General features: G+C 43.4%; 1 protein-coding gene across 1 annotated transcript; it reads right to left on the bottom strand.

The window, feature by feature from the left end:
• Window positions 1-1,508: 1,508 nt before the first annotated feature.
• LOC118312474 (UPF0687 protein C20orf27 homolog) lies at window positions 1,509-9,270 on the bottom strand. Its single transcript, XM_035637078.2, has 6 exons — window positions 9,159-9,270; window positions 6,416-6,484; window positions 5,210-5,346; window positions 3,983-4,142; window positions 3,530-3,652; window positions 1,509-3,355 (listed from the first exon to the last, which is right to left on the bottom strand). Exons 2-6 carry the CDS (start codon window positions 6,432-6,434, stop codon window positions 3,255-3,257), a joined length of 540 nt encoding a protein of 179 aa, XP_035492971.1. The 5' UTR covers window positions 6,435-6,484; window positions 9,159-9,270; the 3' UTR covers window positions 1,509-3,254.
• Window positions 9,271-10,525: the final 1,255 nt, after the last annotated feature.

The following is a 10,525-nucleotide window of genomic DNA, read 5'->3' as shown; positions in this document are numbered from 1 at the left end:
AATTCAATAATGGAGATTTCGGAAACACAAAACCAGTGAACCATCCGTCGTTTATCCATTTAAGGGTCGCGGGGGTTGCTGGAGCAAATCCCATTGGGCGAGAGGCGGGGTACACCCTATCACGGGGCCACATACAGACACAGACAACCCTTCACTCCCACATTCACACCTACGGTCAACTTAGAGTCTCCAATTTACGCGAAAGCGCTAACCACTACACCCCCAGTGAACCAGACCTGTTCATATTGTCCTACTATTGAGTAAATCACTAAAAGCAAGCAGATACAACCATAGACTGCAAAAGAAATATGAATGACATGTCTCTACTTCCTCCCCCTGTGCAAAAAAGGTCGTATCAAAGTCAGTTCAGTCAGTCCCAGCTGGTTCTCCTGACGTCACACCCCGTTTTTATAACCTCAAACAACGAGTCAAGAATAAACTACTTAGAATAGTGAACGCTTACGTCAGTGTGACAAGAACCTATATTACAGCCAGCCACCAGGGGGATCTGGATTATTTGGATTCACTTTTTGGGAGGTGTCATGTTGTCCATCTTTCAATACCGTCTGTGGACATAAAAACTGTCTTGATAATGAGCTTTTTAGGGTGGAATACTGGAATCTTAACAAATACACCAGATCAGAACACCTCCATTCAAACATGTTTCTTGAATGGTATGTCAATAAAATAGTTCCCCTTAAGTAGCAGTGCAGATGGTTTCATTTTTGATGGAAGGGATGCTTCAGTTGCCAACAGTTAAATGCATCAAGTCAATGGCTACAACCTGATAAGAGTTAGTAATGTTCTATGATTTCAAGATGATGGTCATAGACTACGTTGGTAAAGGATCTTCTCAGCCTCTTAGATGCCAGCTGATGATCAGTTTGAATGCTAAACATTATTCGACTATAGAGCCATGAAGGCAAGACAATACATCCTCAAAAAGGCAAGGTTGGGAAGAGCACACCACTTTTCTCTTTATTAAATGACAATCTTTGCATTTCAGGAGGTTCAATGTTCCTGTAAAATTGGCTCAAAATCATGAAACTGTTTTGGACGCTCTGCTAACCAATTGCCTGCATTAAAGACCTCACACCCACTGCTTTGCATTGGGGTCTAAATTGCAGGTGACGGCTATTCCAGCGGTGTATGAATGTGACAGAAAAAGCGTGTTCAAAAGCAGCGCCGTATTAATGTGTGTGAATGGGTGAATGTGTCTTTTACTGTGAAATGCTTTGAGTGGTTAGTAGGACTAGAAAAGCGACTATATAAATATAGTCTGTTGACCATTTTACTAAAACCATTTGAACTTTGCTGGGATAATTGATATTTCACTTAACAGTGCTGTAATTAAAATATATTCTTAAAGGATCATCTTTAAAAACTAGCGCTGAATTTAAAAGAGTAAATGTAAGTTGATTTTACAAACACAGGATGTCCAAGACATTTCAAGTTCACAGGAAGAGTCAGGCGACATAATATGCACCTAGTATAAAAAAAAATTGCAGTGCAGGACTGTGTCGAGTACACATGTGAAAGGAGACTTTATTTACAGACGAATGGTTAAGTCCTGATGGACTAGTGCAAGGGACACATACTGTAAGTTGACAGGTCATAGGCCTACAACAGAACACCACAGTGATAAGGTAACCAGAACATGAAAAGAAAAAAATCAACATCAATGGAAAGAGTATTCCTAATACAACTAGTAAGCCCTGGTCAGAAGACCCTAATGTACATAGGAGCTTGGCCGTATCTTGGACCATTTGTGAGCAGTCAAGAAATGGTTTGCTGAGGCGGGTGAAAAAGGGAATAGCGGTAATCGAGTCTAGAAGAAATAAGTGCATGAACAATCATCTCCAGCATCTCCAGGTATTGATGGAGATTTGAGTGGTCAATAAGACTAGAAAAGTGTTATATAAATAGAGTCCATTTACCATTTAACGGCAGTTAGACAGTTGAGCAAGATAGTGAGTTTGTACATTGAATATGAATATTTGCATGTATATTTGCATGTACATAGCAAACAAAATAGGACCCAATACGGAACGCTGAGGCACACCACATAAGAGAGCATATGTTTCCTACGTGTGAGAGCCAATCGATACAGAGAAACCTCTACCTGAGCGGTAAAGCCACTGGTATGAGAAGGTGATAATTCATATTAGTGTATGCTGAAATGTTAGCATGGAGACGAGGATCAATCATGAATACACATACATACTATCTAATTTAAAAAATATTTAAATCAGACAAGTTTTTGGTTATATGTATGATGAATAAAAAAAATCCCCCCCATTTTTTTTTTGGCCTCCCTTAATTATTTGGTCAGGACAATTGATTTAGTTACACTTAATGACATGCAAACTAAGGGCTCTGTTTCAGCATTAGCAGTATATTTTTTAAAAACTCAATAACATATTGTTGTATCATTTGCTAGTGTCATAATACAAGACATTTTATCTGAGATAATACATAGCACAGAATATAGTCATTAAAGTTGGTTATTTTAATATTCATGTGGATGTTGCCAATAACAGTCTTAGTTCTGCATTAACATTCACAAAAAGACTAAATTGGTTTTATTCAACACGTGAATAAACCCTGTCACTCTTTTAACCACACCCTTGATTTTGTTCTAACATAGGGCAAAGAAGTTGAACATTTCAAATATCTCTCAAAAAACCCTCTGTCAGACCATTTTTTTGTCACATTTGAATTTTCAATTATTAATGACACTGAATGTGTAATAGGATTCAGTTCTATTACAGATAACTCTGTAAGCTAATTAAAAAAGAAAATTCCATCGTTATTTACTCCCCTGCCATGTGTCATTACAGTGCAGGTCAGGAGAGTTATCAAATCAATGCTTACTGCCCCTTTAATCAGAGGAGGATCGCTCCACGGTACAGTGCACAAACACGTAGTTTAAGACAGACGTCGCGTAGGTTAGAAAGGAAGTGGCGTTCCACCGAGAAAGCCCTCAGAAATGCCAGGAACAAATAATATGATTTGTCACTAATTGAATAGAGGTTCCTCCTCCAACTCTTAGTAGCAATGATTTCATGAGCTTCTTTACTAATGAGATTATTACCATCAGATAAAAAAAACGACAGACCATCCATCAAGGCTATTTAAGGATGTTTTACCTTTTATCAACTTTTCCATATTAGATCAGATCAATTTATCTCTATCAACAGGCTTCGTACCAAAGGCCTTCAAGGCGGCAGTAGTTTAACCTCTGCTCCAAAAAGTCATATCCTCTTACGTTCACCGCTGTGCTTTGTGTGAGCGTCCCTCTGAGCACCCAGGCACCTCACCCCTTCAAGCAGCATGGGAGTCCCATGATGTGGGTCTGGACAGAGGAAGAGAGAAGGATGAGGGTAAAGGGGACGGGCTGGTCCAAACAGACTGCCTCAAAGCTGAGTTAACACACTCTAATTGAGTGTGTGTGTGTGTGTGTGTGTGTGTGTGTGTGTGTGTGTGTGTGTGTGTGTGTGTGTGTGTGTGTGTGTGCGTAAGTACCCACCGATGACTCGGGCCTGGAGTCTGACATTCAGTCTTCTGTCTTTCCTCCCCGCAGCCACCAGGGTGATCTCCTCCTGCAGCACCCCCTCCTGGTGAGTCCTGTACTCACACGTTACCGTTACTCCTGGGGGAGAGAGTTTATCAGTTTCAGTTTTCTACAAGAAACTAACACAAGGTGCCTTCCACATAAACCAACCAAAATCAAAGCTGAGTACTTTTGTCCTGTGAAGTAGTATCGTTGTTTGTTTCATATCCGGAATATCCCAGCTTGGGATCAATACAGTGTCTATCTTTCTATCTATTTACACTGTATTGTGCAACCTAATTAATTCAGTTTTAAATTAAAGAGTTTCATTAAGCCAATAAAACAAGAACTTTGGATCGACGTAGACGAAAAGGAGCGATGGAAAATGATACAGAGCGAAAGGAAAGGAAAGCAACTGTTTGGACTTACCCTCTACTGAGGAGATGATGCGACGCACCCGGAGGCGGGGCCCCGACTTCAGGGTCCTAGAGGAGGAGGGAAGACAGGAGAGCTCTTTGCCCAGCAGTGTGGGCACGTCTGGAACACTGAAGACGATCTCATAGCAGTGGTGGCTCTTCAAGAAGCCCGCCTGGGAGAGGAAGATGAAGAATACATCTGTCACTCCCTCCGCCTCCTTCTGCTTCATCCCAGGCAGGAGTCTGTCTCTAATTCATTCTTCGTTAGTTCAGCTCCTCGTCTCAGTTTCTGTGTCCTGAAAATTAGTCTGTAGTTCCTTTTATTGGGATTAAAGGAACGACACGAGAATGGTTGAAGTCATACTCATATCAGATCGATTTCAGTTTGTTCATTTTTACAAAAACTCAGCAAATGTGTCTCACCAGACATTGAAACTTAAATGGAATTGAATTTTCTACTATGGAATTTTTCAGCATTGAAGTTATGCATCTGATTTTCACTTGTGATTTTCAGTGTTCACAAATTCATAAGTTCGTAAGTTATAAATTTCAAATTTACAAATTCGAGTTGCTCAAATTGGATAGACCAAATTCAGATCCCAGAATTCAGTGTTCAATATTTAGACGCAACAGAATCTGACCCCATGGGGTGCTGTGTCATTGTAGTCGGTCACTCACATGCAATCCGGGTCATGTTAGCTCACATTTATACCCGGACTTCTGGAACGGAACATACCTGAAGTCAGTGAGGAACAAGGCCTGAATCCAAATTTGAAAATACATTTTTGTTTTCACTACTGTTATTCCTGCCTCTACACAATAAATCAAGTATTTTTTTCACATCCTTGACATCGCTAGAGTAGATTCAGAGTTGACTGCTGAGCTGGAGGGTGATTTCTGTATGTACTGTAGTGTGCAGGGCAGTAATTCTCCATCTCATAAGACATTCTCAGAGACACGTTTGCCCCTCTCCTTGTCTCTGTCTTCAGGGAATCCCTTTCCTCAAAGTCTCTTCCTCCAACTAATTTGTGAAGCGACCATTTCCCTATAGCAAGTTTATATCCTGGATAAAAAATGTGTACGGTATGTGAACAAGTGTGTGAACAATGATGCTCACAACACATCTGTGTGTCAATGCGAACGCATGGCAAGTGTACCTCCAGCCTTAAAGTGTGATTAAATCACGTACAAATGAGGGCATGCAAACATCAGCCCCTTTGTTTTTCAGAACATGACGCACCTTAACCAAGTAGCTGCTGTCCTTCTCTTGAATAGCGATGAGAGCAGAGAGGTTTGACTGGTCCTCTCTCCGTGTTGGAGAGCCAGGGAGCTCCTTGTCATCGGGAAAATGCACCCCGCCCGCTTTGGATGTAGAACCTGGTCGGTGAAGAATACAAAATAAAATGATCTAACAACCGAGGCAGGCCCAATCATGGCAATCAAACAAAAACATGTTTGTTGTAATTTAACAAATTCCTGTGAAGCAGGAAACGGAAGATGTGAACAAGGAATGAGAGCAGATGTGAATCAACAGAAAGGTCTGAACGGCAAGCCCACAACATCCTGCAAGTCTAGGAAACTTGCAAACATCTGAAATGATCTCCCGCAATGGTGAATGGACTGTATATGTGCGCTGCTTATTTACAGCGTCACATTCATGCACTTTTACTTTTGCTGTACTTTTGCACTTTTTTTCAAGCGTACTTAGGCCATGTATTACTACACCAACTCGCGCCGGTGCAGAGAATCAGCGTATCACTCCGCAAATCAGCTGTTTGACTCAGGGCTACCGCGGATGATTCAAGAGACACAAGGAAACAATAAGTGACAAAGACATGCCATCCACTGTGGACGTAAGAGGAGACCGTTATGAACCAGAGTATACACATTATTTAGCGTACAATTGAACAGATTTTTCTTTTTAGGTAAGCATTTTTTAAAATGAGGCGAAAAAGATGTTTTTCTGCGGTCCCCTCGGCAACAGTGGGACTCCGACCTTCGCTACATCCACTTCTCCTCCAAACTCCATTAAATGACATCGCTGATCACCATCTCCACAAGGTAACATATTAATTATGCATAAGTAACTCATACAACCCCACTTCAAAATCACTGAACTATCCCTTTAAGTAATGCAGTCAAACTAAATATATATATATATAATTTTAGGTAGAATGTACTCAAATTGTTTAAGTGGTAACAGGTTCCGGGCTAACAGAGGCTGGGTTACGTCCTAGTGCTCTGACATACTCTCAGCCTGTTTGACCTCTTACACTGGATTCATTTTGAACTCTAAGACTTGAGGAACTCTGCTCGCAGGCTGATATGACTGTATGACGACCAAATTATTGCCAGCACACACACACACACACACACACACACACACACACACACACACACACACACGCACACACACACACACACACACACAGAGGGTCAAACTTACCCTTTCTTTCTGTTGCCATGTTAGGAATTGGGAAGTGTCCGACAGTAGGCAGGTGTCATCAGTGACCTCCTGAGGAAGGAGAGAGACGATGGCAGAGAGGGAAACGGAGGGACAGCCACGTGTTGAATGTTTAGTAGGTATGTCGTGGTGACTGACGTAAACACACAGTCTGAAGGCGTCAGGTGTTTTTATCGCCCTATGAGAGATGTTGCAGCGTGTACCGATATCACTAACCACTAAAGTCTGCCGTTGATTCAAACATGAGCCCCTTTTTACATTCCTGTTTCATAATGGGAAACAGTACGTTACTGTCAGAATTTGACTGTTTTCGTACAGTAATTCGTTTCAGCTTTGTTAAGCTTAAAGGCCCAGTGTGTAATTGTTGTACTTTTCTGGTGGCATCAACCTAGCATCCGACAGGGGCCCCTTCATTTTGTTTTCTGCAACCGTATTTAATGCTGCGTTCCATGATACCTCGGAACTCGTGGTGATTTTTTTTCCGCGGTGGAACTGGAACGCAGCGCAACACGACATAGCAAACATGGAGACTTACACGGAGGTCGGGTCCTCTAATGTTACTATATTTAACTTATTCAAAGTTTCTTTGCTGCAGGTGATTATACATATATGCACACACAATTATGGACAATATATTCAATTTCTGTGAATATTCTCTGTAATATTGTGAGGTCTCGACTTTACTATGGAAAGTGCCTTGAGATAATGTGTGTTACATTTTTCCTCACTTCAGTCGAAAGGGACGTCACACCTTGTACTCATTGTTAAGCCCTGTGAGTCGAATTAAGATTAGTTAATATGGGATACACAGCATATAATTGAATGTTTGGCATTTTATATATGCCAATAATGGCATATTTATTATTTTCATTAAAAACTCAATTTTGTATATATATATATATATGTGAATTTACATTTTGAAAATGTGCAAAAATGCATTCTTTAACCAGTTTTTAGTATTTAATATAATGTACTTCATTCAGTCATTTTTATTATATTATTAGATAATTTTTATTATACCATTACATAAGATTTCATTGCAATATGTCTAATATATCTTTGCAAATGGAATCAATGACACACTGCCGTGGAGTGATGCAAAACAACTCTGTTGGTGTCTCGGCAAATACTTTTCTTTTGGTGCATGGTGTATCTTTCTCAAATATTATTTGAATAATGGATTCCTAGATGCTTGACAGGATATTTACTTTTTTTTGTGGATTTACAACAAGCTGCAAAATGTGGACATTTAGATGTATCCTCTCCCACAGTGCAGTACAACGGTCTGCACCCGCCCGAGACACACGGTTTAGAGAATAAGTGATTTAAAAAAGAATCCATGAAAAGTCTCATATGTGGAGGAAGAAGAGGGGTAGAAGAACATCCCTCCTTCCCTCCCTCCTTCCTTCCTTCCTTCCCTCCCTCCCTCCTTCCTTCCTTCCTTCCTTCCATCCTTCCCTCCCTCCCTCCTCCCTTCCTCCTTCTTTCCTTCCCTCCTTCCTTCCCTCCCTCCTTCCATCCTTCCCTCCCTCCCTCCTTCCTTCCTTCCCTCCCTCCCTCCTTCCTTCCTTCCTTCCTTCCATCCTTCCCTCCCTCCCTCCTCCCTTCCTCCTTCTTTCCTTCCCTCCTTCCTTCCCTCCCTCCTTCCATCCTTCCCTCCCTCCCTCCTTCTTTCCTTCCCTCCTTCCTTCCCTCCTTCCTTCCCTCCCTCCTTCCATCCTTCCCTCCCTCCCTCCTTCTTTCCTTCCCTCCTTCCTTCCCTCCTTCCTTCCTTCCTTCCTTCCCTCCCTCCTTCCTTCCTTCCTTCCATCCTTCCCTCCCTCCCTCCTTCCCTCCCTTCCCTCCTTCCTTCCTTCCTTCCATCCTTCCCTCCCTCCCTCCTTCCCTCCTTCCCTCCCTTCCTCCTTCTTTCCTTCCCTCCTTCCTTCCTTCCCTCCTTCCTTCCCTCCCTCCCTCCCTCCCTTCCTTCCTTCCTTCCCCCCTCCCTCCTTCCCTCCTTCCTTCCCTCCCTCCCTCCCTCCCTTCCTTCCTTCCTTCCCCCCTCCCTCCTTGCCTCCTTCCTTCCCTCCCTCCCTCCTTCCCTCCATCCTTCCTTCCTTCCCTCCCTTCCTCCTTCTTTCCTTCCCTCCTTCCTTCCTTCCTTCCATCCTTCCCTCCCTCCCTCCTTCCCTCCTTCCCTCCCTTCCTCCTTCTTTCCTTCCCTCCTTCCTTCCTTCCCTCCCTCCCTCCCTCCCTCCCTTCCTTCCTTCCTTCCCCCCTCCCTCCTTCCCTCCTTCCTTCCCTCCCTCCCTCCCTCCCTTCCTTCCTTCCTTCCCCCCTCCCTCCTTGCCTCCTTCCTTCCCTCCCTCCCTCCTTCCCTCCATCCTTCCTTCCTTCCCTCCCTCCCTCCATCTTTCCTTCCTTCCCTCCCTCCCTCCCTCCCTCCTTCCCTCCATCCTTCCTTCCTTCCCTCCCTCCCTTCCTCCTTCCTTCCTTCCCTCCCTCCTTCCTTCCTGTATACGGACAGACGTGAAGGCGTGTGCACGTCACGCGGTCACGCGCCTGTTGGATCCATCCAGTCTATGGTTGGTTGGTGTGTTATGAGTCTGTCACAGTTAAATCACAGACCGTGCGCATCTCCTGGGCGTCCTCCTCCTCCTGTGGTCCTCCTCTCCCGTCCTCGTGCACAATGCAGCAGATACGTTATATTGATGATTATTATGATTATTATTATTGTTATTATTACCTCGGTCCCTCGGTCCTCGAGATGCGCTGGTTCAACGCTGACATCTGTCCAGTCCAGCAGCCGGTCGTGTGGGTCGTAGACGCTCAGAGCCGGTGACGTCAGAGAAGAAGCGTCCCACGTGACTCTCCGCAGCGAACGGACGTGCGCGCGTCAATATAACATAATATTTCTGGATTCTTATTTGAAGGAGGCTTCGCATTGCAAGCTTAATGCTCAATCAGAGAGGCAGACTGGACCGAACACCGTCTCCTGGTCCCCAGCCGAGTCACTCAAAACTCACAAAATGGCAGAAGTATAAATACATAAATAATATTTAAACACACAAATGAACGCATAGATACATACTGTTGATGAAAAGGGACCCTTTTCTATTTCTACATTTATTTATTTATACATTTTTACATGTATTTATAAATCTGTGTCAGTGTATAACTGGCTCTACTCAGTCTAAAGCCTGATTGGTTACAGAGGTGTGCTCATTGAAAGGACAGAGCTGCCTTTATTTCAGTAGAAGCTGCTCAGCGAAATGAAAGTCGTTGATACTCTGTCCTACCTCACCAGCTAACGTTATGGAAAGTGTTGTTGGAGATATTGCGATAATGATTTTGACAGAAATGCACCCACTGACTATGTCCAGTTTCGTTTGGGGGGACTGGAGGGGGATTTAGTTCAGTTCAGCTCTGAAATGGATGTAGATGTTGCCACTCTGTTGCCAAACGATCTCAGAATCTGTTTCGGGGCGATCACTGGTCCGGCTCCGTTAGCTGCAGGAGAGCCTCATCACCTGGCTGGAGATCGGACAAAGGCACCACAGCTGGCTCCATAGTCAACATCTGTGAACAACATACATGTTGACTAGTCAAATGTTATCAATCAGTAGTTGAACTAGTCGGGCACACATGTCAACCAGTAAGATGAAAACGCCAGCAAGTGCGCATCAACTAGTACGATACAAAGTGCAACATGTTCAACAAATGTCTCACTGGTTGCGCACAGTAACTCGTTAGTACTGAGCAAGGCTCAACTAGTTAAAGGTGAGATATTATGCTCATATTTAGGTTCATACTTTTAATTTGTCTCCACTTCAAAAGGTTTACATGCTCTGATGTTCAGAAAAGGCATCAGTGTTCTCATACTGTCCATTCCTGCAGCTCCTCTTTTCACCCTCTGTCTAAAAAGCCTGGTTTTCTTTTAGTCCCGCCTCCCGATAAACCCCAGTCTGCTCCGATTGGCCAGGTGTCCCTGTCTATTGTCATTGGTCAACCGATTTCAAAATGTGTAGGAAATGTCCCGCCCCTTCACCAGAGAAGTGGAGATTCTCAGATTGCAGATGGGGTTACCCTAAAAGAGTCCAACTGTGACATCAC

Source organism: Scophthalmus maximus, chromosome 8, assembly GCF_022379125.1.
Source record: "Scophthalmus maximus strain ysfricsl-2021 chromosome 8, ASM2237912v1, whole genome shotgun sequence".
In the NCBI taxonomy this organism is placed as follows: Eukaryota; Metazoa; Chordata; class Actinopteri; order Pleuronectiformes; family Scophthalmidae; genus Scophthalmus; species Scophthalmus maximus.
This window is presented reverse-complemented; position numbering and strand designations above follow the sequence as displayed.

Excerpts from the sequence above, each read along its gene's own strand:
- LOC118312474 (XM_035637078.2), bottom strand. Across the intron at positions 4,143-5,209 it reads ACAGCAGCTACTTGGTTAAG|GCGGGCTTCTTGAAGAGCCA; the intron begins GTGCGTCATGTT and ends TTCCTCTCCCAG. Across the intron at positions 3,356-3,529 it reads ACTCCAGGCCCGAGTCATCG|ACCCACATCATGGGACTCCC; the intron begins GTGGGTACTTAC and ends TCCTCTGTCCAG.